Below are 27,998 nucleotides of genomic sequence, written 5' to 3' on the forward strand. Positions count from 1 at the left end.
GCCGCCCTCCCTAGGCTTAATGCTGAGATGGCATTCCCAGGCGGCTGACATGAAAGCAGCCTCATAAAAAGGTCAGCGTCATTAGGGTGATGAACAAGTTGGTGCTTGGAGATCCGGAGGGGATGAAAGGCGCGGTTTGAAGACGCCCTGCGTTCCCCTGGCTTGGTTGGTCAGGGCTTCCAGGGGCCGATGAACGCTGGGGAAACTGGATTCAGAGTGTCTCTTCTTGCCTTTCGCGGGAGGAAGCTGTGGACATACTCCAAGGTCGGGAAGGTGGTAGTGGGGGGCACTTTCTCTCCAGGGTACAGGGTCACCGCGTCCCTACCCAACTCAGACTCCCTGAGCCTCACAGGAGGCTCTCTAGGATTGGAAGTTGTTATGGCAACGAGGCTCTCAGAATACTGAGGAAAGCCAAAGCCTAGAGAGCCGACACCCTCCTGTATTCCCCCTTCCGACCCACGGGTAAACTGGCGCCCCCTACGCACAGAAACCGTCCTTGGGCCCCCGCTCCGGCGAGGAGACCACCCTGGACCTCCGGGGGCGGGAGGCCGCTCTGGCCCCAATCAGAGCCTCTCGCTGGTAGACGGGCCCGAGGTAGCCCCTCTGGGCGCAGCGCCGCCGAGCTGCTCGATGCTCCGACCGGAAGTGCTCTTCACCGCCGACCTCCCACCCGGCTCTCTGGTCCCGGCGGTAAGATGGCGGCTGCCGCGGAGTGCGATGTGGTAATGGCGGCGACCGAGCCAGAGCTGCTAGACGACGAGGAAGCCAAGAGGTAAGCGGGTGGCAGGGTAGGGGAAGGGGCGATCTTCAGCTCCATGGCTCCGGAAACCCCGTCCTTGCCGTGGTGCAGGCCCTACGGAGGCAATGCCCCGCCCTCCGAGAATCCCCCCTCCCCCATCTGAGATCGAGTCAGGATGGACCCCCTGAAGGGGCGCTCTCGGGGGTTTGCCCTCCTCTCCTGCTTCCGCCTGGCTGAGGAGCTGAGGCATGGCGTTGTTGCCCATCAGAGAGGAAGGCTGTCCTCATTGTAGAGGCCGGGCCTCTAAGGGGGTCTCGGAGGTCTGTTGCGGGGGGGTGTGTGGCGGCGCGGCTGTGATGACGCCTTCTTACATCGCCCCCGACCCCTTCCTTCTCTTGTTAACTTCTGTATCTTGTGTCTCAGCCCTTTGCGTCTCCGAAGCTCTTGCTGTCCTCACTTCCTTTTCTCAGTAATTATACCCCAGCGAGCGCTAGTCTGGGCCCGAGGTATTGTGTGTCTCCGTTATTGACCTGGTGGTCCCACGGTTACCCCAGAAGTCTAAGGTGATAGAGAAAGAAGGGTGAGGAGTTTTGTCTCGTGCTCCACACGTCAAACCCTCTCCTTCCACCCTTTCTAAGGTCCTCATTCTTTCAGGGCTGTTTCTTAAATTAAGCAGCAAGGAGGAGGGCAGCTGCTTGGGCGCTGTTGGCTCTGCTGGGCAGCCGCAGTGGCTCGAGATTGCCAGTCCGGACTCGGCAAGGGAGCTGCAGAGTGAGTGGTTTTCGAGAACGCTCTGGATTTTGGCTACAGCTAAGGCAGGTTATTGGAAGTGGGGTTGGAAGACAGTTGTGGGTAGTCATACTTGTCCTAATTCTGGAGCAGAATTAACGAAAAGCTTCTGGAAGTTTGGAGCCCTGTCCTCGTCAACCGCAGGTTAACTGACTACAATTCTCTCAGTCTCCTTCCCACATATTTCATGTCTTTATACCAAGCCCATTATGGTTTCAGTCTGGAGGATTCGAGGTGGTGATTAGTTCATGAGATCTGAAATCAGGATTCCGAGAATTTTTACCTTTTTTAACTGTCTAGGTTTGAAACATCAGAGGTATTCAGGGAGGCAGAATGAATAGTTATCAAGCTTAAGGGTAGTTACTACGGCCAGTGTCCCAGGTTCCTGATCTGTTGCGAGCAGGAGCTGAGAGCCTTGACAAAGTGTAGTAGGTCCCTGGGATATCAGAGAAGGCAGGAAACCAGAGCCTAGTCTCTGTCTGTTCCTGGTTTTGGGGTTTCACAAACCAGTTCTTTCCAGGTGTTTAGAATTAAGCATCATTAAGGAACTGCAAAACAGGCCGCAAAACTCCCACCAATACAGGCAGAACTTAAATTAATTGTAGGGATTTACTTTACTTGTGTTTGGAAGTTCAGTGGTTCTTTGTGCTATAAATAGGGAGTTGGGCTATATGTAATTTAAAATAAACTCAGCCTACTTAGTATAAATCTCTGACGTAGGCACTGTCCTTAATTTGAGTTTCCCTTCAAAGTTCCTATGTAAAGCAAATTTTTTTCCTTGAAACAAAATCAGCCCTTTTATGATAATCTATCATAAAAAAACATAAAACAGGTGATGCCGTAATGTGACCACATCAGACACAAAAAAACGTATGGTATTTGGTAGCAGTAAACAGAATAAGGGAGGGTGTTGACTGATGTTAACTGCCTTATTTCATGGAGTTTTAAGATGTCATTGTTTGTAAAATGCACGATTGTTTTCTCTGCCACTAAGAGAAGAAAACTATAACTGAAAAACGCATTCTTATGAAATAGACTTATATGTAAAACATACATAGATCTTTTTTAGGCATAAAATGTAAATGTTTATTGTATACCACTTATGTGAAAAAATCAAAAGGAAAATACAGTGAAATAAAAATATCACCATTTGACTTTCCGCCATATAAGGCATCCTTAGGAGGGTAAATACTGGGCTCTGTTAGTAAGAAAAAGCCTTGTTTATGTGTAGCTTTCCAAGGCTGAAAATGGAGTGGTGACTTAGAAGTTTTGGAGGAAAGATTGTGTTACATTTTTCACATATCCTGGAATCCTCCTGTGTAGCCACAGCAGAGGGCAGGGGTAGGCACATCTCTTACAAATGCCCTTTACTATCTGACTTGGTTAGTTATTAGGCCAAGTTCGTGTCTCTTGTTACAGTCCTCCTCCTAGTTCACTTGGGGACACAGGAGTTGATGGGTCTCGGGTGGTTTTTGTAAAGTCCAGCAAGAAGTCCTTTGCATCGTGGCCCAACGGCATCCTGCTGCTGCTGCTGAATTGTCACAGTCCCACGCGGGGCCGGGGGGGGGGGGCACAGTGAGAGGAACTTTCAAGAAGTTGGACCTCATGGTTGTAGCATTTTAAATGGCTACATGTTTTATTTCCTTAGCATTAGAGTCTCTACAGAAAAAGAAATGGACTCCAGTTTTTTTGCCTGTCACTCTGGACAAAGTTCGTTTTCCCTTATAGCAGCTGAGAAGCTAAAATAAAAGATGTGTTATTTGGCACTCCAAAATAGATCAGGGTTCTGGACATGAAGATTATTATTTCTCTTTGCCCACCAGAATAGATAAAGCTGCTTGGGGAGCCAGAGGACTAAATTTCAGAGGTTTTACATTTCAGCTAATTTAAAAACTTACATTTTCCTGGGAAGTTGCTGATTGTTTTACCTAATACATGAATGCCTGTCTTGAGTGAAGGCTGTCTGGTCATATTTCCTGGACTGGGGAGTAGTTTGGTCTTTGTAGGTGGTCTTTATTATGGTAAAATCGAAGGATTTCAAGTTGCTAATCAATAGAGGAAGTACTTCTGTGTCTCAGCATATATCTGGCCTGACTGGGCAGTGAGGTCCAAAAGAACCAATGGGAGCCATGGACTTAGGAGCCAAGGGCATCCTTACCTGATTCCTTGGGCTGATAATCTTAACTTCTCAGTGTCTGTTTTCCTGGTGGAGGAGAGCAAGAACAGTTATTAGTAGGCCCTTTCTTAGTACCTAGGTATTGTAAACTCTTTGGGGATTTTGCCTTTTATTTTTCTATGAATATTGTTGGTGGGAAGCACTGAACCCTGAATCCGTATCCCGGGGGCTGCTGTAGTTGCTATTAACTGCAGCTTCTTGGGGTGTTTTGGAGTTTGTGGCCTTAACTGCAGAGCTTGTGGGGTTACTTTTCCCCCTTCTTCCCCACTCTGTTTCAAATTCTTAGGTTTGTGTCCCCCTAAACTTTCTCTTGAAGTTCCAAGGCAGGCAGCTAGACAAAGCCTGCAAACTGAATGGGAATTTATCTTTGACCTGGAGCCCAAATCAGTGAGAAACACTGCTTTCAGCCTTCACTTTCATTTTGGTATGCTTTAAGTGTGGGGTCAGAGATGAAGAAGTGGGACAAATAAGTCACGGTTAAGGAAGGGATAAAGCTAGGAATACAGAATCCTGAATACCAGCAAATAATTGATTGAATTGAACCCTGGTATTAACAAGTGGCAAAACTGTTAAATAGTCTTTACTGGAGCAAAGGTAGAGCACAGAGAAAGGGTCTCTCTGTTCCTTGCTGGTTTAATTCAGATTCATGTATTAACTGAAGCCAGGTAAATTGAGCGATTTTAATAAAATGTTGGGCCAAGTGAGTGGCAGTTGCTCTAGTGTCTAGTTCATTCCCAACAACCAGAACTCTGATTGGCTCAAAGATCAGCCTTATTGTACATTCCAACCAATCAGGAATTGGTTTAGTCTTTGAAGCTAGTATTTTTTAAGTTTTTAAAAGCTGCATACTGGGCACTTGCCTTTGCTTTCTTTCTCTAGGACTTTAGAAGATTGGAGAACAATGGTCAGTGGCTGCCTAGGTGCCTTGTGGTCTGCAAAGTCTCTCTGAGAGCCCATTTCTCCCTTACTCCACTAATGTTTGGTCCCCTTTCTCCAGTGCTGAGTGATGTGGAAGTTACTTAGAGGTCGTTCCAGGTATTCTTTTAAATTGTCTGGATTTCAGCAGTAAGAACAGGATTCAGCATGCAAGTTTTTCCAGTAGTTTATTCATTTTATTGGATTAACAGTTTTTTTCTTTCCCATGCAGATCCAAACAGCAGTTTCTATGTTTATCCCACCATGGCAGGGGTATGAGTGATTGAGGCTTTTGAGAATGGTAATATGATCAGGAATATTTGACTTTCAGAGTCTGATTCTGAGACCTAATACTCTGTTGGCCTATGATTTTGTGTGGGGTGGCCAGATTGTCAGATAAGCAAAGTGTTAACTGTCTTTTCTGATTCTAATATTAGGCTTTTGGGGAGGGTGTGTGAGGCAAGCAGGGCTCTCTCTCTCTTATTAGAGTTTCTCTCCTGAGAATTCTGCCTCGGGCAGTTTGCTCTGAGACAGTCAACCACCTGATGAGCTAAAGAACCACAAAAACTTGGGAAGCAAAATAACAGTTGACAGTGTAGACTTCTGACTCTAGTTCCCATCTCCATCTCCCTCCCTCTTTCCCCACCCCCACCAAAAAAAAAAAAACAACCAAAAAAACTCAGCAACCTTTTTTTCCTAATTATAGTTCCTCAGTTCTAGTTTTTTTTTTTTTTTTTTTTTGGCCGCACCACATGGCTTGTGGGATCTTAGTTCCCTGACTAGGGATCAAACCCGGGCCCTCGGGTGTGAAAGCACAGTCCTAACGACTCTACCGCCAGGGAATTCCCCAGTTCTAGATTTTTGATGAGTGCTAGTGTCCCCGTGAGGGTAGTGGGAGATGTCACAGAATGGGAAACCAAGGGATAGAAAATGGCGGGTTTGGGGAGGTATTATGAAAACAAGTCTCTGGCTAATGCCAAAAAGCCAGTGGCCTGTGTCCTCAGAGTAGCTTCTGAGAAGCTTATTTCTCAGAAGCAACTTCTTGGTTGTGTCTCCTGTCCCCAGGGGTAAATGAAGGTTAGGTAGATGCCACAGATTTTGACACCTCCCATTTAAGGAACTAGCAGAAGTTTTTAACGCAGTTGAGGCTGCTATTTCTGTGTGAATATCCTTCTGCCTGCAATGCTGGAATTTCCGTTCGGATTGATTGCTTGCTTGCTTGCTCTTTTTCCCCACTGAATAAGACAGCCACCTCCAGTGCGTTGCCTGGTGTCCTTCCCTACTTGAGCAGTAGAGAGCGCTGCTGCCTTGTGTAGGCTGTGTCTGTGACTGCACTTGGTGCCTTTTGGTCTCTTCTGGCTCTGCCCCTGTTGAGATTCCCTGAGTGTCCAGACGGAGGACAGTTTGAAGTGGTATATTTTTTTCATCTTCATCTCCTTCTCTTTTTGGGGGGAGGGTGGGTGTTTTAACTAGGCTTTTAAGTGAAAGCAGAAGCTGCCTATTCTATAGGAAATTGGGTAAAGGAAGCTGGGTAGCCCACCCTTACCAACAGGTAGAAGTTGGATAGTCCACCCTCTATTTTCTCTGGACCTTCATGAAGCCTTTATTTGCTCTCAACATCTAGCGCCTTGCGTTTTAGCAAACACTCTATCTGTGGAATTGTTCCCGCTCATATATGGCTTCCACCTATCCATGTGAAACTTAAATTGTTAGAGGATAAAAAAGAAAGAAATCGAATAATATGCATTTGGTAAGATGGAGTAAAAGGCTTCTGGGCTCCTTTTACTTTACTCTCTCATGAAGGTCAGAGAGAGTACAACATGAAACAGGCCCTGTGACATGCCTTTGGGGACAAGAGGTCTTGTACTGTGGGAAGGAGGAAGGAATTTCTACTCTGAGACTGGCCAAGATCCCATAAATTCTGAAGGGTGGAGGGCATTCCTTCATCAAGGGGCAACTAGTAAATTTGACTGAATAAAAGAAATGGGTGCAACAATCTAGAGTAAGGGTGACATTTTGGAAGTAGTAAATATAATAGGAATGCATAAAGGATATTTGACTGGTTGGCAGTATAAAGTATATTATTATTAAAGACCTGAGGGTAAAAAAAGGAAAGATATCTTTCTTTAAAGTTCTTCCTGCCAGTAAAATAGTCTCCAGGTCAGAGCCCCTAAATGCTCCTCTGCTCTCACAAGAAATCACGTTGTCCTGAGTTGTAATTTTAGTAGATTTCTCTTCCACTTCTGGAGTAGCAGACTACATCAAGAAAATGCAAAGAAAAAGAAAAAAAAAGATCTCATTCAAGCTGCCACGTCTGTTTTGATTTAAACTGGTATTAATGGCTATTGGAAGAGCGGAACTTTATTAAAAATACATTATTCTAGCCAAATACTTGAAATAAATAAGAGTACTGTGGTTCACCCCGCTTCCCCCCCCCCCCCCCCCCGGCCCTTGGTCATTCAAAAATCTAATCAGTGTTTCCTCAGTTGCAAATGTAGAATAGTGAAGCCATGTTAGTCTTTATTTTTCATGCAGTGGGGTAGAATAAATCTAAAAATGGTACATTACACATATACATGTGAAGTAATTCCAGAGAGAACCCAGAGATGTTGAGACGTTTTAAAAAAAAAATACTTGCCAGTGAATCCTGCATTAGTGAGAGTTGAGTAAAGTTTCTAAATACCTCTTTAATTTCTAGAAGATAGACTAGTTGGCCTAAGGCAAAGATATTGCTTAAGTGTTCAGCTTGGAAGTATTTAGAGAGAAAATGGAAGTTTTTATAGAGCATCTAATTTGGGGCACATTACGATTTCAACTGTGGTGTTTTAATTTGTTTTTAATTTATCTGTAAATGTGCAAAATTGGCTGGTGATCATAAGCCCAAGTTGTCTGATTTGATCACGTGATGCTGAGCCCTGCTAAGACCTGTGTGATACCAAATGATTCCCTTGGCAGTGTTTGTTGGAGTAATTAGCATCTGTGATGAATGAGTGCTAAATTGGGAGAGAGAATGGAACTGTGTGGTCAGAGGATATACAGATTTTTCACGCACATGTAGTGTTAGAAGAGCAGGTTTTCATACTGCAGTTTTCTGATTGACAAGGTTATTTCTGAAAAATAAATACATTTTAAAATAGCAAAGCAGAGCAAGAGTAGAATGTATTCTCCTTACCTACGTCTGTCAGAGAGAAGGCCGGCCTGGCCCTCTGGCACTGATCCCGTTGTGGGACACCCTCCCATCATACATCCAAAGAGGGCAGAGTTTTTGGAAAACCTTTCATGAGCTGTTTTCACAGGAATTTGTTGCTGGCTATTCAAGTGAAAGGACTGGTCTGGTAGAGGTAGTCATTCCCAGCATCTATTGGTGAATCAGAGAAGTGAAGCTTTTTCTGCTTAGAGGTGATCCAAGGATCGGGTGGGGAACTGGATAAATTAGTTTTAATCCAAAAACCTTGTCACTCACAGGATCTAGCGGGGAAAACATGGGACTCTAAGATTTAGGAAACCTGTGCAGCCACCTTGGGTGCCTCCCTAGCTCTTTGTCTGTCGGAGGACACGTGATATTATCACCATCACCACTTCAGAAGGCCGTTGTGAAGACCCTCATTGGAAATGTTTTGAAAATTTGAAAATGCACTAGAGATACAGTCTCTGTTAATAGTGTCATCGGGTCAGTTATGGCCAAGTCTATATTTTGATGTGGTGTTATATTTCAGGGTTTAGTCTGAATTTTATTTTGTGGCCACAGAAAATAATCTGTAGTTTAATGTAGTCCCTTTTGGAATCTGTTCCTTTTTTTACCTAATCCAGGTGAACTCAGTTAATCGTAATTCTTCCTTTCTTAGTACTGATGTGTTTTAGTTAGGTACATGTTGTAACCTCACTTGGTTCTCAAATGAATTGACTGGCAGTGAGTGGAGTGACAGATGCCACCGCCAGATTGCCCTCAATTCCAGTGTTAACCAGCTCTTCTCCTTCTTTTCCAGTCCTACGCCTTTGACATCTCATCCTTCAGTCCCTTTGCTGTAAGGGCAACTTGAACAAGCTTCAGCCCTTTCTCAGACTCCCAGGCAGGACTTGAATGGATTTGACCCTGGAATTGTTCCTGATGCAGCCTTGTTCAGTTCTTGCTGCTGCCATGCTGGATTCCAAAGATCCACTCTTTCCTCGGCTGGTCTCGCAGGGTCAGGCCCATTGGTTAAAGCTTGTCGTGTATTTGGTGGGGAGGTTCAAGATGACGGAGGGACTCCACTTTGGGCGTTGGACCTGGAGGCAAAAAATAAGCATTCAGTCTAAAAGCACTAAGTGCCCATTGTTCAGGCAGCTGTTAATCAACCATGTTTCTATGAAAATAAGTCCTTTTCATGAGGCAGTTGTGTGGGAATAGCTAATTCTGGCCTGATGCTGTGCAGTGTGAGGTTAAAAACATGGTAACGTGTCACAACACAATTCTTCTTGTTCTTTTCTGCTGTGGGCTGACTCTACATTACTCGCTTTGTTTGCTCTAGAATGGAATCTACTCACCATTTACTAAAATGAAATGCATTTCTTGGGGGAGGCAAAGTCCAGTTCACTAGGTCTTGCATCTTAAAGGGAAAGGAGCCTTACTCTGTGACTGATTGTTAGGAATGTCATTTGGCTTGTTTAAATCCAGGTTGCAGTTCTGGAGTTGGGTTTTATACGCTGGGCTAGTTTGTGTTGTAGTTGAAAGAAATTCATATTCATTGTTCTTAGCAGTACAGATTAATTTTTAAAGTCTTAGGCAATAGGTAGAGGTGAGTATTAGAGAGAGAGAGCTTAGCATAGTAGATAGGGCACAGCTCTGGGATCTGCAGGTCTGGGTTGACACCCTGACCCTCTGGACAGTTTTTAATCTCTAACCCTTAATTTCCTCTGTTGAAAAATGGGAATAATGAAACTCACCTGATAAGATAATATATGGAAAGTACCTGGCCTCAGTAATAATTACTGATTTTCCACAGAAGTCATCCTTTACATTTTTGCTGGAAAGCCAATGCTGAACTCATGGCCTCCACTGGAGTGAGTGTTTCAGGAAAGAAAGGGCATCTCTCTGTATTTCTACAGATTGTTCCCCCTTTGACTCACAAGCTTTATATGCTGATACAACGTCTATCCAAGTGCTCAGATGCCTTTGGTTTTCCTCAAGGATTTGTATGGTCTTAGCCACTAGCTGACTGAATAGAAGGCTAGATCTTTTCAGGTACAGTTTGGGCCTGTTGCTTTTGAATTTACTACTCCATTTCTTCGTAGTGGTTTAATTCAACTTCCGACATCCAGTGTTGGGGAAGCCCCTTCTTCAAACCTTTTGGCATGTCTGCTCTTAAAGGATAGGTTCTTCATAGTTCTTAGAGTGCCTGGCTTAATTTAGAGTTGTTCAGCATGTGGAAAGATTGTGCTTGGTCTTATAAGTCTTGCAGTTGGGGGATCCTTCTTGAGAACTTTTAATAGCAGATGGCCTCTTTACATCATTGTGACAGTTGGTGTAATAAAATTATTCAAACCCATCACAGTTCAAATCTGTCATCATTTATAGGTCATTTCCACTTTCCTTCTCCCTTTTTTTTGGTCATGCCACACAGCTTGTGGGATCTTAGTTCCCCGACCAGGGATCGAACCCAGGCCCCCTCAGTGAAAGCGCCGAGTCCTAACCACTGGACCACTAGGGAAATCCCCCATTTTCCGTCTCCTTTCTGCTAGCAGACTTTTCTTGTTAATAGGGCTTGCCAAGACAGTGATGGAGAAGAATGGAAAGGGAGATTACCTCAATAAAAGGAGGGTGGTTTTGCCCGTTTGTAGTTTAAAATACGTGAGTAAATAAAATCACAAATCTTCCCGTTGCCGATGTCCATGGGATCAAGCTGTAAACTCCTATACCATCACCAAGGTTAAGAACTGTATTTTTGTCCCCACTTCAGGCAGCCCTTGAACTGGGCTTTTAGCATGCATGGAGGACAGAAAAAGAAACAAAGATCCTTCCTTATAACAGAAATGCCAGATGTTTAGCTATGTTGCAGTAATCATTTTGGTAAAGAATTATCTTTGTCACTCAAGTTGGTCATTAGAGTGATTTTGGGTATCTCTGATAGAGGTTACAAGTTTGTTCTTTGAGACATTGTTGGTCATGTCTGATTTGATTCTAGTTCTTCGGTCAAGAATATAATTTGCAATTATATATCATTGTTTCTTTTGGAAAGTACAGTTTGTCTCATGCACAGCTTCAAAAAAATGGATCTTGGAGTAGGGCAAAATTTTTGATATTCATAACCACGCCATTGGGTGGTTATACAAGGTACTAGAGGGATGGTTGAGGAGGCAGTTAAGTATCCACATAGATGTGATGGGCAGAGAGCATCAGTAGGTGGGTACTTGTTAGAGCATGGCACTGGCAGTCTATATTTTGTATGTCCCTGTCATCGAAGTTCTTGGTCTCTGCTGTTACTCAACTCTGTCCTCCATCTTAAACACCAATATGCTGTGCTTTTAACACCTTTGCCACCTGCTTTTGCTCTGCTTGTCCTTCCAGTGACAAATGCATGAGCCAGTTTTCAAGAGAATAAATCATTAAAACTCCAAGAATATGACCCATTTCACATTGAGAAATCAGTTGCCCCTGAACGGCATTACCTATAACTGACTTTCTGTAAGTTTGCTAAAGAGGCAGAAGTTGTGACACAGTGGAAAGGAAATAAATATAAAAATTCTGTCTCTGTGAGAGAATGTCTAAATTTGCCTGTCCTAAGGGGAATGGTTACAGGTAGGAGTAGTGAGGAAAGGTCAGGCGACATCAGAGAGGTTTCTTGATTTAGTTTGAATGTATCTAAGTGACAAAAAATAGCATCTGAAGAACTTGGATTCGTTCATTAGCACCTCCTTTTGGTCCATCAGCCCATCAAACAAATCTATAAATTCCTTCAAGTATCGCATAAACTTTCAGCTCAATGTGCTGGGGGCTCTAGACCAAAAGATTGTTCCCATGAGATTACAGGGGTTATTCCCTCGGTGTAGTAACATGATTCTCTCTATCTTTCCTTTTCAGGGAAGCAGAGTCTTTCAAGGAACAAGGAAATGCATACTATGCCAAGAAAGATTACAATGAAGCTTATAACTATTATACAAAAGCCATAGGTGAGAAGGGATACGCTGGAAAATAATTTGCCAAATATTGTTGTTGTTTTAAATTTTTATTTATTTAATTTTTTGGCTGCGTTGTGTCTTCATTGCGCACGGGCTCTCTCCAGTTGTGGCAAGTGGGGGCTGCTCTTCGCTACGGTGTGCCGGCTTCTCATTGCGGTGGCTTCTCTTGTTGCGGAGCACGGGCTCTAGGTGCCCGGGCTTCAGTAGTTGCGGCACATGGGCTCAGTAATTGTGGCTCAAGGGCTCTAGAGCACAGAGTCAGTAGTAGTGGTGCACGGGTTTAGTTGCTCCGCGGCATGTGGGATCTTCCCAGACCCTTCCCGGACCAGGGATCAAACCCGCGTCCCTTGCATTGGCAGGCAGGTCCTTAACCACTGCACCAGCAGGAAAACCCCCCGCCAAATACTGTTATAAATAGCTCCTCTCTAAGAAGTAGTCTTTCTGCGTAGTGGGTTGATAACTGTTACTGTGTGAAGTCTTTTGGGTTTAATGTCCTTAGTGGCAGTGATCCCCAACCTTTTTGGCACCAGGGACCAATTTGGTGGAAGACAGTTTTTCCACGGGGCGGGGTGGGGGGGATGGTTCGGTTCAGGCGGTAACGCGGGCAATGGGGAGCTGCAGATGAAGCTTCGCTCGCTCACCCGCCGCTCACCTCCTGCTGTGCAGCCCGGTTCCTAGCAGGCCGAGGACTGGTACCGGTTGGCGGCCCGGGGCTTGGGGCCCCCTGTTATGAGGGATAACTTTTTCTAGCTCAAGCAGGTAGTTCTTCATTTGGCAAATTAAAGGCAGTTCTAGAAATTCTAGATAATATGGCAATAAGATACCCACCTAAATGCATCTCAGCCATTGCCAATTCATTTACCATCTTAGAAAATGGCCTTTGTAGATATTAACAAGTCTTAGTTACCTCCATGCTCAATTTGCCAGTATATTTTAATCCCATGCCAGCATTTTTCTCACCTAACTTGTTTACAGGCTCCCCACCCCCAACTCAACAAATGCAAATTCATTTTCATGTCTTATTACATAAAACACAAATCATTAAGAAGACAAATATGCTAATCCCTTAACCCATAAAGGATAATCAGTGGACTTTAAAGCTAAGTATAAATTATTATTATATATATATATATATTTTTTTTTTTTTTAAGTATCCTAAGCAATTCTTTTCCCAAGCTTTTTTTTTTTTAATGTTGGGGGTAGGAATTTATTAATTAATTAATTTATTTTTGCTGTGTTGCGTCTTTCGTTTCTGTGCAAGGGCTTTTTCTAGTTGTGGCAAGCAGGGGCCACTCTTCATCGCAGTGCGCGGGCCTTTCACTATCGCGGCCTCTCTTGTTGCGGAGCAGAGGCTCCAGACGTGCAGGCTCAGTAGTTGTGGCTCACGGGCCTAGTTGCTCTGCGGCATGTGGGATCTTCCTGGACCAGGGCTTGAACCCGTGTCCCCTGCATTGGCAGGCAGATTCTCAACCACTGCGCCACCAGCGAAGCCCCATATTTTTAAATAACTTGTCTTTGTAAAGTGGTTGCACCATTGCTGCTGTCCATTTGTCCAAGTAGTCAAAAATTTGGCTGTGGCCTTTTAGAGTATGTCAGCGTTCCTGTTACAGTTTGATTGCCTTGATATAGTTCTGAGGGAGACGGCCCCTGAGGTTTTGAAGCAGTGACCCATGCTAAACTTCGTTTCACATTCTTCTGCCTTTCCTGTAGATATGTGTCCTAAAAATGCTAGCTATTACGGGAATCGAGCAGCCACCTTGATGATGCTTGGAAAGTTCCGGGAAGCCCTTGGAGATGCACAGCAGTCAGTGAGGTTGGATGACAGTTTTGTTCGGGTATGTAATGGGGCTGTTTGGGGGGGTCTGAGTTGCTGTAGTTGAATTCCTCTAGCCCAGGGTTTCTCAGTTCTGACACTGTTAACATTTGGGGTCAGATCATTCTTTATTGTGGGGAGCTATCCTGTGCATTATAGGATGTTTTCAGTAGATCCCTGGCCTTTAACCACTAGATGTGAGTAGCACTCTCCTCCCTTCCCAGTTGTAACAACCAGAAATATCTCTAACGTCACTGAATGTCCCATGGAAGGCAGAATCACCCCTGGTTGAGAACCGCGCTGCTCCATCCCTTGTTGGTTTTGTGTGCATGTTGCTGCTGTTGATTTCTTTTGGCTTGGCCAGTCACGCTCCTTTTCTTCCCTCTTTGTGTTTCTTCTAGGGACATCTACGAGAGGGCAAATGCCACCTATCTCTAGGGAATGCCATGGCGGCATGTCGTAGTTTCCAGAGAGCCCTAGAACTGGATCACAGAAATGCTCAGGCACAACAGGAGGTATGGGTCTGATGCCGTCAGTATCAGAAGAAACAGCAGGGTGCTATATTTGGGAGGAACAGTGACTTGAGAATCAGAACTGAGATCTTGTCTCACTTCTGCCATCAGCCACACCTGGGTGACTGTGTGCAAGTCTCATAGTCTCTGAGCCTCAGCTTCCTTATATGTAAAAGGAATTTTGAATATGATTTACAGCTTTGAAAATCTGTGCAATTTGGAGGGTTTCTGAGATAGCTGGGAGGATGGGCAGATGCGTCAAGGAACTGATTTGAGTGAGGTTAAAAAATTTGAATTCATATCCTGATTAAATTGGTAGCAGCTAGAAGATGTTTTAGTTGCATCTTCATATGTACCTAATTTACTCCTGGATGCATTTAGTGAGAATCTCACTGAACCTCTGACAGTGCCTTTTATTTTATGTATGTGTATCATGGCTCCTTTGTTTCTGACCTTAAGTTCAAACTGAGGGTAAAGGTTGGGCCTTAACCTTTCTGTTAAGGAGTCTCGGCTACATCTTCACCAAATTGATTTGTGAAAAGTCCGTGCTTCTGATTTTCTTGAAATAAACTCATCAAGTCCTTGTTGGTTTTTCTGGTTGTTGAATCTGCAACTTCATTAAAACTCTCTTGTATGATTTTTCTGGTATAGTTCAAGAATGCTAATGCAGTCCTAGAATATGAGAAAATAGCAGAAACGGATTTTGAGAAGCGGGATTTTCGGAAGGTAAAGTACAACTGTGAGGAAGTCTCATCTACACTTTTCTCACAAAGTTCTCTGTGTGTGTGTGTGTGTGTGTGTGTGTGTGTGTGTGTGTGTGTGTGTGGTAATTAGAGAAGTAGTATGGTACAGAAGATCTAGAATAGTAAATTATCACTTTAATTTGGCATTGACCTTTTCTTTCCCTGTTTTTTTTTTAAGACTTCTATTTATTGATTTTAGAGTATTTATTGTTTTTAGAGTTTTAGGTTCACAGCCAAATTGAGAGGGAAGTACAGAGATTTCCCATATGTCCCCTGCCCCACACATGCGTAGCCTCCCCCATTATCAGTGTTCCCCAGAGGAGAATTCCAGAGGTACATTTTGTTACAACCAAGTTTTTGGCAATTATGAATAAAGCTGCTCTGGATATCTTTGTGCAGGTTTTTTTATGGATATAAGTTTCAACTCTTTTGGGTTAATACCAAGAAGCACAGTTGCTGGATCCTATGGTAAAAGTATTACAGGATTGTTTTGCAAGAAACTACCAAACTGTCTTCAGAAGTGACTGTATCATTCTGCATTCCCACCAGCAATGAATGGGCGTTTCTGTTGCTCCACATCATCAACATTAAAAAAAATTTTTTTTGTTAAGGTTCTTATTTTCTTAATTATATTTCGCTTTATTATAAAAAGCGGTATGAGTTTGTTACTTGAGTCCGTTCCTGTTTCTGATATAAGGTATGCTGGTTAGTAGAGGAAAAGCCAGTTGGAATTAAATATTAGGTTTGGATAACCCATTTTTATTAGAATAATGAGAGCTAGCTTTAACACCTGCTTTTTGTGATCTAGATGGAGCCATAAATAAAAGATAAAGGCCCTTTTTACATTTTTGAATAGTGTATGTAACCTGTCGTCATACCTTTCTGATGTTAAGCCTTTCCACAGAAGCACACTACCGTCCTTTATGGAGCTGTGTGATAGTACATGAAAAATGTACATGCCAAAGGGATTGACCTATGTGAAGTATGGGAAAGGTATCAAAGTTCCAGGTATCTTTCTAAGTCTTATTTGTAGTGGTTATCTCTCATCTGAGTAATTCCTGATTCCCTTCTTTAGATGGAACTTGGAAGTAGCTTTCACTAGAGTTTCAGAAGGGGAGGTAAGTGGCCCCCAAAAGGGTTAAAAACCACTGATCAGGATCAGTTTTCAGGATCTCTTAAGATTGTATCATCCAAGGACTGGAGTTGTCACTTCATATGTGGGAATTTGCTCAGTGCTTTCTGTAGCAGGTACTCAAATGCTTGATAAAAGGGTACAGTTAAGAATCATTCTTAAGTCACAGACTGTGACAGTCTTTTATTTGGTAATATCTGATTAGTTTATACAGAGTCCTAGCATTAACTTATTAGCGTCCCTCTTCTGTCCATTGGTTTTAATAACCACAGTGTCTTTGTAGTGCAGTTCATACTTTGTTTTGTGTGTGTGTGTGTGTGTTTGGAAAGCAATTCTGCCTCGTGTCACATTTTTAGAGCTTTGCATAGGCAAAAGCTTTGTCTCAAAAGGCGGTCTTTTGGGTTTCTTTTCTTTCTTGCCCACCCTGGAGCCAGAATCCCTAGTCTGTGACAGAATCCTCTGTTTGTGACATCCCAGCACCCCCACTGTAGTTCATGGTGATGTCACAAATGAAGAATTATGATCCTGGCAGGGGAAACAGATGAACTTGGAAGAAACAAAGATCTTCTTTGCCTGCAGCTGTCCATAGTCATGGGGAGGTGGGGGTGGGAAGTGAGGCTCCAACTGACACTCCCCACCATGAGCTAAGCCCTGTCCGTACAGAACGTCACAAGGCAGCAGGTTGTGGCTGCTTACATTTTGACTGACTGCCCTCCTCCCAATTCTTTTTCTGTTTAAGGAGGGGAAAATTAGCACCATGACTGCCCTGCTCAGTACCTGCATTTTCATATTGTTCTTAGAACATAAGCTGTGCCATTCAAGGAAAGGTGTCCCCACCACTGCTCTGTTGACACTGCGGAAAGCCTTCCCAGTGCAACAGCTCATGGTGTTTACCTACTTCCCTTTATTTTTAAATTTAAATATTTGAGTAGGTGCTATTCTTGGTTCAAAAGCTAGAAAGTATAAACAGTTACTCAGTGATAAGTGCTCCCCCCAAACTTATCTTCCATCTGCCTATTTCTCACCCTTTAGGATAACCACTGTTCTTGTTCTGTTTACTGCCACAGTTTTGTTCTACATAAACAAATACAAATACAGCATTTTCTTTGACCGCGCCTCATGCCTTGTAGGATCTTAGTTCCCCGACCAGGGATTGAACCCTGGCCCCAGCAGTGAAAGCACCAAGTCCTAACCACAGGACCGCCAGGGAATTCCCAACAAATACAAAGATAGATTCTTAATTTTCTTTCTTTCTTTCTTTCTTTCTTTTTTGCATGAAAGGTAATAACGCTCTGCAAAGTTCTGTACCTTGCTTCCCCCCCCCCCACTTAATAGACCTTGGAAGTCTTTCCATATTAGTATATGCAGAACTTCTTCATTCTATTTTAGATCCACATAGTAGTTAATGTTCTAGTATATGAGTGTCTACATTGCCTAACCAGTCTCCTGTTGATGGAATTTGAGTTATTTCTGCTTCCAGTTTTCAGACTTCATCTCTTCCTGATCCCTATGACCAGATTCTTAGAGGGAACGGGTGTCCCTTAACTCCAGATTTCTCCATTGGGTCAGTTATTCTTGGAGGAGAATATGATTCAGGAAGGATTTCCCAGGAATAACAGATCAACCAAAGTGAAAGCTCAGAGAACAAACTCAGAAAAAATAGGAATATATGGAAGTCTTTATGAAGCTGAAAGACTGAAATAATCTCAGCTCTGTGTGTGTGTGTGTGTGTGTGAGAGAGAGAGAGAGAGACAGAGAGAGAGAGAGAACCTTTTTGGTTTGTATAGCAATGTGTTAGGTATAGTTTAGGACTATTGAAAGCAAACTAATCATTAGATATTTCTGTACTAAAGTGGAAGTGGAAGAGTGGCCACCATGTGAGGCTTATGCCACAGGAAGGAGGGAACTGTGAGCAATCTCAGTAATATAGGGAGTAATGATTCTTTATCAGGTCCTCTTTGTGGTATTCCTTGTCTTACTTAGTAGGCTAAGCATGATGAATTATGCAGAGTAGCAAATAATGGTATTTCTACTAGAAGAATGTGAGTTTTGATCCCAGTCACTATAGATATGCTTCCCTGTGGAGGCACCTTAGGGTGGTGATTAAGGTTATAGGCTCTGGAGTCTTCGTGTCTAAGAGCAAATTCTGTTCCTATTTGGTCCAAGGTCCAAGCTTTGGTGACCTTGAACAAGTTACTTAATCTCTACTTCAGTTTTTTCATCAGTAAAATAAGGGTATTAATATTACCTGCTTCAGAAAATTGTTGTGGGCATTAAATGGGTTAATATATAAAGTACTCAGTAAATGTTTGCTGTCATCATTATCATCTGGATCGGCTGCTCTCCTCATTTCAGTGGTTTAATCAAATAAATTAGCGGTGTGTTTGTGTGTGTATATATATATTTGTTTGTTTGTTTGTTTAAACAGGTATATTCTTAAACTCTGGTATTACTTCCCTTTGAATCTGTTGCCTGTGATCAAACTAAAGTCAAGACATTTTCTGGAGTCCAAGATGAAGAACCTTATTTGCTTTCTTCTTCCCCATAGGTTGTTTTTTGCATGGACCGTGCCCTAGAATATGCCCCTGCCTGCCATCGCTTCAAAATCCTCAAAGCAGAATGTTTAGCAATGCTGGGTCGTTATCCAGAAGCACAGTCTGTGGCCAGGTATGAAGTCAGGCCAGTTTTGTATTAAAATGCCAGATACCACTGGACGAATGCTGTCTGGCAGTTCCCTACAACAGGAGTTAACATATTGTCCTGTAGGTAGGCCAGCCAGGGTGATCAGACCTTCCTGGGACTTAAAGCCAAAGGTTAGACCGGGTATTATACCGAAAATCCAAAGGTATTTATGTAGGAGTTCAGTAGGTACTTGAGCTATGTGTGAAAGAAGAGATGTGTGGATTTTTTGGTGTGTTTTTGTTTTTTTAAATGTCCGGTTCTTTCTACTCAAGGGGTTTTTGAACTCTAAAGGGCTGGATAGTAAATATTTTAGTCCTTGCAGGCCGTGTTGTCTCTGTTAACAATTCAACTCAGTCACTATAGTGTAAAAGCAGCCATAGATAATAGATAAACGAATGGTGTGGCTGAGTTTCAATAAAACTTTGTTTATAAAAACCAGCAGCAGATAGGATGTGGCCTGTGGTATTTACCAACCCCTGATCTAATAAAGATTGTGAGACACAAGAAGTATATAAGGATAGATACAGGTGATTTATTTGGGGACAGGTTGGGAAGAGTGCTTGGGAATCTACTTTTGGATACTTTCCATATTAGACACATGGTCAAGAAAAAAACTGGCCAAATGATAGTAATGGTGGGGGAGATCCTAACCACAGCTGAATGTGCCCCTTTCTGGCTATTGCAGTGACATTTTACGAATGGATTCCACCAATGCCGATGCTCTATATGTACGAGGTCTTTGCCTTTATTATGAAGATTGTATTGAGAAGGCGGTTCAGTTTTTTGTCCAAGCTCTCCGGATGGCTCCTGACCATGAGAAGGCCTGCATTGCTTGCAGAGTAAGTTCTAGGCACCAGATCTGGGTAGGAAAGAAAGCTTTCTTTTTGAGCCTTTTAGAGAGTTAAGGTGGAAGGTTTTAGAATCACAGGGAATGTGATAGCACTTCTTCCCTCCTTGCCAGGATGCTTGATCCTTTCATGAGAAATTATTTCAGGGCAACTTTTATTTGCCTAAAGGTAAATGTGATCTATAGGGTCAGATCCTTTTAATATCTAAGTGTGTTTTTTCTTTTTTTCTTCCTTCAGTGAAGAAAAGATAGTAATGCTTACCCTGGGGAGTGGAGGTAAACCCTGGGTAACACAGGTCTCATTGGTATTCTTTTATAAATCTTGGTTTCCCCTGACCACTCTGTAGGAAGCACCAGTGAGCAACAAATAGCCCAGGTGGTGGGGTTGCGCAGGGTGGAGGGCCATGTGATGCTAAACCGCTGGGATCTAAGCAATTGAAAATAGACTCTGGCCTCTCTGTGCAGTGGCCTCTCAGACGAGGCTTTCTGGATGTGAACTGACCTCTCCTTGCTTTTCTCTGTAGAATGCCAAAGCACTTAAAGCAAAGAAAGAAGATGGGAATAAAGCATTTAAAGAAGGAAATTACAAGCTAGCATACGAACTGTACACAGAAGCCCTGGGGATAGACCCCAATAATAGAAAAACAAATGCTAAACTCTACTGTAATCGGGGTACGGTTAATTCCAAGGTAAGCACTTGGTCTGGGTCTTGGGGCCTATGGAGATATTTTTAAGGGCCAACAAAGCAGTCTTGGGAAATTTGCCCAATGAGGGTAAGCCAGATGAGAAAAGGTTGATATTTCAGCTTGTTAGGAACTTCCTTCTGAGAGGCAAGCTTTTATTTTTTCTGTGGAATTTAGGGGCACTCGAGGGACAGTTTGGAAGGATATTCCCACCTGTTGTTCAAGTTTCTTTCTTCCAGTAAAAGAATGGCTAGAGGCTTTGGGACAGTTTTTAAAGCAAGTATTGCTTCTTTTTGCCTAAGCAAGTGATTATTTCTTTTTTAGGAGTGATTTGGAGGAAATTCGAGTATGAGGCAGGCTTAGTTTTTTTCTCCAGTATAACTGATGGTCACCATGCTCAGTTGAAAATGTCCTAAGTTCTGTCCCACACAACTGTCAGAAAGAATAGGCTCCTTGCTCTTGCAGAGTCCTAGTGGTTTAAAAATCACAGTAATTCTGATCCCTCCAGTCGGCCTCTGGAAGAATAGGAGGCAAGAACCGCGCTTACTCTTTCCGTGTCTTGGCTGGGCACTAACCTGGGTGGCAGAGGCGGTTTGTCCTTGCAGATAAGTGTGCTTTGCTTCCATCATTTAGAAAAGAAACCAATTTTGAATTTGGTGTCCTTAGCCCTCTGAGATACTGGCTTTCCAGTGACCAAGAATGAGTGTGGCGGTTAGGGGGCCAGCATGACTGATCAATCCTCTTAGAATTTTGAAGCCATGCCCACAGCTTCTGGGCTCCCTCAGTCACCCAAGATGTGAAGTATGACTGCTCCTCTTTTTCCTGAAGCTTAGGAAACTAGATGATGCAATAGAAGACTGCACAAATGCAGTGAAGCTTGATGACACTTATATAAAAGCCTACTTGAGAAGAGCTCAGTGGTAAGTTCCTCTGGTGGGTGGGGGGAAGAGGGAGTTGCTGCTGGCCTGCCAGGGGAATTGCATTATGGATGATGAAGCAGACCCAGGGATGTTGTGAGGTCATTTGGTCCTTCCCCCTGCCTCTAGGTGGGATTGTTCCAGCCCTAGACTATCTTTATAGACCTCCAGCGAAGGAGATTGCACAAGCTCCCTCAGTCTCCCATGCCAGTGTCTTACGCCCCTCACGGTCAGTAAGTTTCCTCTGATGCCTGACCCAAACTCCTTTTGTTAAAGTTTAAATCCATTTCCTTTGGAGATTTTATTTTGTGTTGTACACTTTTGCTCTAACTTGGCATAGTGCTTGGCACACAGTAGGTGCTCACTCAATTAATGTTTTGTTGAATGAATGTATGGTGCTTGGAAGAGGAGGAAAGGTATCTCTTGTGATAGTTGAGAGTTGTGCCTATCCTGTATGTTCTGGGTTAGGGAAGACAGTCTTTTGATAGGAAGGGATTTAATCTGGCTCAGCCTCCCAGCAGTATATGGAAGCCCCTTTTGAAATATCCTTGTCTGACTAGGTGATTTATGAGGCAGGATTTTCCTGCCTAGGTCTAGTGCTCAGATTTGCCTTCAGAGTCAGGTTGCTCCCCAGCATACTTGTTCATTTTATTCTTGACCCCACTAGACTCTTTTCTCCAGACAGGAACATGAGCAGGGGCTAGGAGAGACCTCTCCCCAAAATCCATCTTTTCTTTTTTCAGGTTAATTTCCCAGCTGGAGAAGAATGTCCTGTCTTTAAAGTTTCTAAAGGAAGACCTATTTGTTGTATACCAGTCCTCCAACACCCATCCCATTCCTTGTCATGAAATGGCATAGCCAAAGAACAGGTGCTGTTACTGCTACCTGATGAGCCCATAGTTCTTCAAGCTTTCCAGTCTCACCAGTTGTGCAGAGCATGGGCTACTCCCCATTTAGTTTTCTCAAAATTATCCACGTTTGTAAAAAATAGGAAAACTCCTGTGTGTAGTGCTTTTTTTTTTAAGTGAATTTCTAAGTAGATGACTAAATCTGTCCAACAAACATACACGGAATTATATTACAGATTCTGTGAGACCAACTGTCAGTCATCTCATCTTTTCAAACCACTTGCAGACACACATGGAAGACAAAAGCGTACCCTTTGACCCAGCTAAAGACTTATTTTATCAGACACAAAATGCTATATACATGTTTACTGCAGTGTTATTGTAATAGCATAAGAGGAGAATCTCACCTAGATGTCTAGTGGGAAGGGGGTGGCTGGATACATAATACTGTATCAACTCAATGGAACACTGTAGTGTTTGAACAGGGTTGGGAAGAGAACAGAAAATTCTGGATTTGTTAGGAGGGTAATGGGATGAAGGACTTTGTTTTTCATACGTGCAATAAATAAAAATCAGGAATTGCTTTGATCAGATAGCTCCTTATCTTTGTGGTAGAAACAGAACTGTTCTCTTGAGTGGCTCTGCCGTGAGATCCTGCCACAGAGGACAGCGTGCACTGTTCGGCACAGTCGGCGGAGGGCTTGGCAGCAGTCCCCTCAGGCAGCTGGGATTGACAAGAAGTACTGGAGATTAGTTCAGGCCAGAGCCTTACGAGAGCCCTGACTACTGCCCCAATCCGCCTCAGCTCACCCCTACAGGTGGGGAGAGGCCAGATCTTTGCTACATTTCCCATGATGGGCTGGAGTTTTCCATTTGCCCTAAAGCTCTACTTTTCTTCTTTTTCTTCAACTTAAAAAAAATATTTTAATGTAAGGATGTCTTTGAATTAAAAAAAAAAAAGTGAAGTAAAAATGCAAATCACTAATATAAGCTTATTTAGTACATTATGTAGGGCCTGGTAAGTCCATCAAGGTAGCTTGTTTATCACATCATTTCTATACCCAGAGCTGTCAGTTATTAATTTTCTGTTACTTCAGTCTATATTATTATACTCCATCCTGCAGATGGGTTCTCTGTACTCCTAGTAGCATTTGTGCCTTGCATCTGTGGGGCATTGGTTTTGTCACCATTTTTTAAAAGTCATTAATCAAGATGTGGCCAGAAAATTAGATGCCTAAGATGTTGGGCTTCACTTTTGCCAGCCACATCAGTAGTGCTCCCCCTGCTCTGGCCTCTGAGCCTGGTGGGGCTCTGTGATGTTTGCAGAGATGGGCTTGTGTGGCAGCAGTGTAATAAATTGAACCTCTTTGTGCAGTGGCTAGCTGCACTGCATGGTCCCTTCCCACTCCCCAGCTGATGGTGACTGTCTGGAACTGCTACCAGAGTCTGTTTAATCGGTAGGCCAGTCTTGGAGCCAGTGATATTATCAGGAAAATGCCCTTTACTTCTGTGGAAGAGACACTTAAAAGGTCTGGCGATCAGCCTGTCAAGCTTGTTTCCTCCCATCTTGGGCCAGGGGCCCTCCATTCTTCTGTGCTACTGAAATAGAAGCAAGCCTGTGTTTACAGTCTCCTTTTCTATCTCATTAACCTACATCTCTCAGATTGATTAGTCTTAATGGAAGCATTTGCCAGCAGCCACCACCTTGAACTTGATCCTTCTAGTGGCTGACGAATCCCACATCTGGGAGAGAGAGCTGGCCCTACATGTTTATGGCACTCTCTGTTTCCAAGCTCTTCCATATCCATTGACCTCACTTGATAGTTTTTCTCCGGTGTTTCAGTCCCAAGTAGGTACCTTCACATTTGTCTCTCCTGAGGTGATCCAGATGCCTCTTGGTGGCTCTGAGTGAAATCAGAAGGAACTTTCTCCTCTTGGTTGCTGGCTGCTCAGAGCAGAATATCACTTTGCTGGTTAGGTGCAAGTGGCATGAGACCTCTCTCTCTCTTTTTCTTGAGGAATTGGTAGTTCATTTTTCACATGGCTAGCTTATGGACTCCTGTTTCATGAAGCATCTCAACCAAAAGTGTGTGTCTCTTGCTTGAGCCATGCCTCTTCCCCTAGAGTGATACTGAAGGCCATTGCTATTTATGTCGCTGTACCGCCCTGTATTTCCTTCTCAGTTACATGGACACAGAACAGTATGAAGAAGCAGTACGGGACTATGAAAAAGTATATCAGACGGAGAAAACAAAAGGTAAAGGAGTTTGGGAGCATGTTTCTCAGGGAACTATGTGGTCTGACTTGTAGGTCCTAAAGCTGGACATAGGAGTAGTTTGATTCAGGGATGAATGAACCTGGAGCTTATTTGAAGAAGTGAGCAGAGACCCCGAGAGTGGGACAAGGCACCTGTTTTCTGGTCCCCAGTCCTCCCTGTCACTTTCACTTGCTTTTCTGTGTGATGAGGCCAATGTGAAGAACATACCTAGCAGTAGATTTTTTTAATCTCCAGAAGAAAACACCGTAAAAGCCCCTGGTAAGGTTAATGAGGCTTCTGACTCCAGGGCATCTGGGCGGGGCCTGGTAAGGGAAGCCAGAATCAGGCGCGTCCGTTGACGCCAGATGTCTTCCTCCAGAACACAAACAGCTCCTAAAAAATGCACAGCTGGAACTGAAGAAGAGTAAGAGGAAAGATTACTACAAGATTCTTGGAGTAGACAAGAATGCCTCTGAGGACGAGATCAAGAAAGCTTATCGGAAACGGGCCTTGATGCACCATCCAGGTAGAGCGGGTGGGGAGGGGGCTCGGTGAGGGGAGCAGGCTAGGCCGGCCGCTGCCAAGCTCAGTCCAGCACAAAAGCCTCAGAGAAGCTGCTCAGCTGGAATAAGGTGTTGCTCAGTTGCATACCCTCCAAATTCGGGAAGTACCAGATTCTAAAATCAGGGATAATGTGGTCTTTCTGTCAGACTTTGTTTTCTTCAGGCTCTGAGTTCTTCCCATACTCCTCCCTTTAGATCGGCACAGTGGAGCCAGTGCTGAAGTTCAGAAGGAGGAGGAGAAAAAGTTCAAGGAAGTCGGAGAAGCTTTTACCATTCTCTCCGACCCCAAGAAAAAGACTCGATATGACAGTGGACAAGACCTGGATGAAGAGGGCATGAATATGGGTGGTGAGTTGGCAGTTGGTTGGGGCAGCCTAGGATGAATCTGACAGCTGTGGAACGTTACCATTTTTTCTAAAGACACTCCAGAGGGAGAGTCTTAAGTAATCAGCCAGTGATGCTCCGCGATTTGTAAAGTGCACTCTGATAAGTACCTGTAATGTGTGAGGTACTCTGATGGGTGTGGAAAATAACAAAGGTGAATCAAACATTCCCTGACATCCGGGAACCCACAGTCTCTGCAAACTCTGGCCCATAGGCCAAGTCTGACCCCTGGTCTAATAGACATGGAGTCCAACGAGGGCAATAAAATACAGCAGGTGTCAAGGGTGCAAGAGTGGGTGCCAAGGAGGTCAGCACTAGCAAGGGAAGGCTTGGATGTGCAGAAAAGCATAGCACCTTGTGGGAGCTACCAGGGGCTCGGCTAGGAGGATAGAAGGTGCTCGAGGCACAGAGCGGTGAGAACTGCACAGAAGCTGGGTCAGACCTCGGCAGGCCTTAGAGGCTACAGGAAAGAATGTGGGCTTTTCCTTTTGGCTGGAAGTTCTTTCTTCCCCCACTGCAAAGTGTTTGCTGATACTTATGTGTCTCACACATTCCTGTAAGCCCTCACAGACTTCAGTTTCCCCAGAAGACCTAGAATGAAGTAAAGTGCAGCCGTGAGCATCACTGCTGACTGTGAGCTTAGGTGGAGATAAAAGCCCCGAACAATGCACAGTTGTCAGACCACTGCCTCTGACGCCAAGCCTTTCTCTTCCACGGAGAAAATGTACTGGAATTTAAAATAAGGTTGATGCTCTACAGATAGTTCTGGCCTCACCAGTTCGTGTGTGTGTGTGTGTGTGTGTGTGTGTGTGTTACAAAACCTAGCTTTGGACTTCCCTGACGGTCCAGTGTTTGGGACTCTGCGCTTCCGCTGTAGGGGGCATGGTTTTGATGCTGCGAGGTGCAGCTCCCCCCGCCCCAAAAAATAATGAACATTGCTCTGCCCAGCAGTTGAGAAGAGTTGTAAGCAGTCGAAAGCTGTTGAAGGGATACAAGTCGGGGAGCCATGGACCTCATTTAGGCTCTGGAGATGTATTTGTGATGGCAGTGAGGCGAGCTGGTTTGGAAAGGGTGAGGAGGAGGGAAGACACAACCACTAGGAGAGAATCGGAGGGTACAATCGGGGGACAGTGCGAGAATCAACGGGAGTGGCTGCAGAACATGTTGGGAGAGGCAGAGGACTGAGTCAAGAGTGGCTTTGGCACAGCTGACCTGATGGGGCTGTTCCCTGAGCTGGGGACGCAGGAACATGAGCAGATACACAGGCAAAGAAAAATCCACTTTTGGACACGATGTGCCTGTGGGAGGGACTGGCTGGTGGAGATAAATCCTGTGCAGCCTAGGGGGTTAGGCAGACCGGGGGTGCGAGACCTGCTGTGGCCTGGTGAAGAAAGCACGGCGCTAGAGGCACACAGGAGTTGGCAGTGTTGTTCTGTTGCTTTCACTGGCCGCGTGATCTTGGGCAAGTTACTTGAGCTTCTGCTTAGGTTTTGTTGAGTATAAACTGACTCAGTGATACAATGTAAGCAAAGTATCCAGCATCCTGGTTGGCACCTGGTAGGTGCTTAGTAAACTATAGCTTTTTTTCTGGCATACAGTGTAGACAGAGTATGGCATCAAACACAGGCAGTAAATCATAGGTCTCATTCTTATATACAGTCTTGGTAGCACTTAAGTGATACATTTTAGTCTTTTCGGTAGCAGCCCCAGCATTATAGGGAGACAGTGTGGAGAAGTCTTACGTCGTAAAGCGCAAATGGCATTTCCAGTTGTTGAGAAGGCCCAGTGAAGCGGGTTGAGGCAAAGAACGCTTTCCTTTGGGACCATGCTTGGAAGAAGGGAACACATCCCAGGAGTGGGATCAAGTAGTGGGATCACCTCTCGTCGGTGAAGTTTGGGGAAAGGAGGGAAGTGATATTATCTGGGAAAGCTTTGGAGACCCATTAGAGAATGGGTCTCTCTTAAGTTCCTCTTCAGACACTTATAATATTTTCACCTTTTTGTGCCTTCTCTGCTTCTCACTTTGCTCCGCAGATTTTGATGCAAACAATATCTTCAAGGCATTCTTTGGCGGTCCTGGGGGCTTCAGCTTTGAAGGTGGGTGTGCCTGAGTTCCCAGACCACAAACCGACACAAGGACTCCCCAGTTAGGCAGCACTAGGGGCCCAACAGTGGAGGCAGTAGAATTGTCGTCCAGCAGGACATCTGCACCCTCGGGTGCTGCTGAGGATGGAGGAGGGGTTTGCGGGCACACCTGCACAGGGTCAGGGAGACGTCTCTAAGCTTCCTAGTACCGGAGCTTCTCTGCAAGAGTGAAGGTGTTAGAACTACGCACGTGCAACCTGCTTGCATGCTCCCCCCTGCACCCCAAGGCCCAGCCTGTTTGATACCCTTAGAGGTTTTTCTGTTTGAAGTAGCCCTTAAAGACTCTCCATAATCAGGGCAAACTGATCTTCCCCCAGAAAACTCACAGAGCCAGCTAACAAGCTTTTCTTTTCCCTACAGCATCTGGTCCAGGGAATTTCTTTTTTCAGTTTGGCTAATGAAAGGAAACGATCCAGAACCCAGAAAATGCAGACTTGCTCAGTTTAACCTCGAATGTGTCTGGACACAGTTCACCTCCTCCCTTCATTATGATCCACGTACTTAGAGCAGTTTCGTTTTCTCAGTTGGATACCCGGTGTCTGTGTGAGTGGGGTGAAGGAAAGGGAGCCAGCGCCGAAGACTGCGGGTAGGGGAGGGAGGTGGGGGGTGGACAGGGCAGCTTGTGAATTTTTGTTTTACTGTTTAACTTTATTAAAAAAAAAAATTAAGAGAATAAAATGTTTTGACCCTTTCTGGCA

At 44.2% G+C, this 27,998-nt stretch overlaps 1 protein-coding gene across 1 annotated transcript; it reads left to right on the forward strand.

Annotated features, from left to right (window-relative positions):
- The first annotated feature begins 268 nt into the window (after nt 1–268).
- On the forward strand, nt 269–27,998 carry DNAJC7 (DnaJ heat shock protein family (Hsp40) member C7). Its single transcript, XM_065896929.1, has 14 exons — nt 269–772; nt 11,677–11,765; nt 13,485–13,609; nt 13,989–14,102; nt 14,751–14,825; nt 18,523–18,641; nt 19,342–19,495; nt 20,028–20,192; nt 21,015–21,106; nt 24,135–24,208; nt 24,588–24,734; nt 24,967–25,119; nt 27,190–27,252; nt 27,661–27,998. The coding sequence occupies exons 1-14, from the start codon at nt 696–698 to the stop codon at nt 27,696–27,698; spliced, it is 1,485 nt and encodes a 494-aa protein (XP_065753001.1). The 5' UTR covers nt 269–695; the 3' UTR covers nt 27,699–27,998.

This window comes from Phocoena phocoena, chromosome 19 (assembly GCF_963924675.1).
Source record: "Phocoena phocoena chromosome 19, mPhoPho1.1, whole genome shotgun sequence".
Taxonomy (NCBI): Eukaryota; Metazoa; Chordata; class Mammalia; order Artiodactyla; family Phocoenidae; genus Phocoena; species Phocoena phocoena.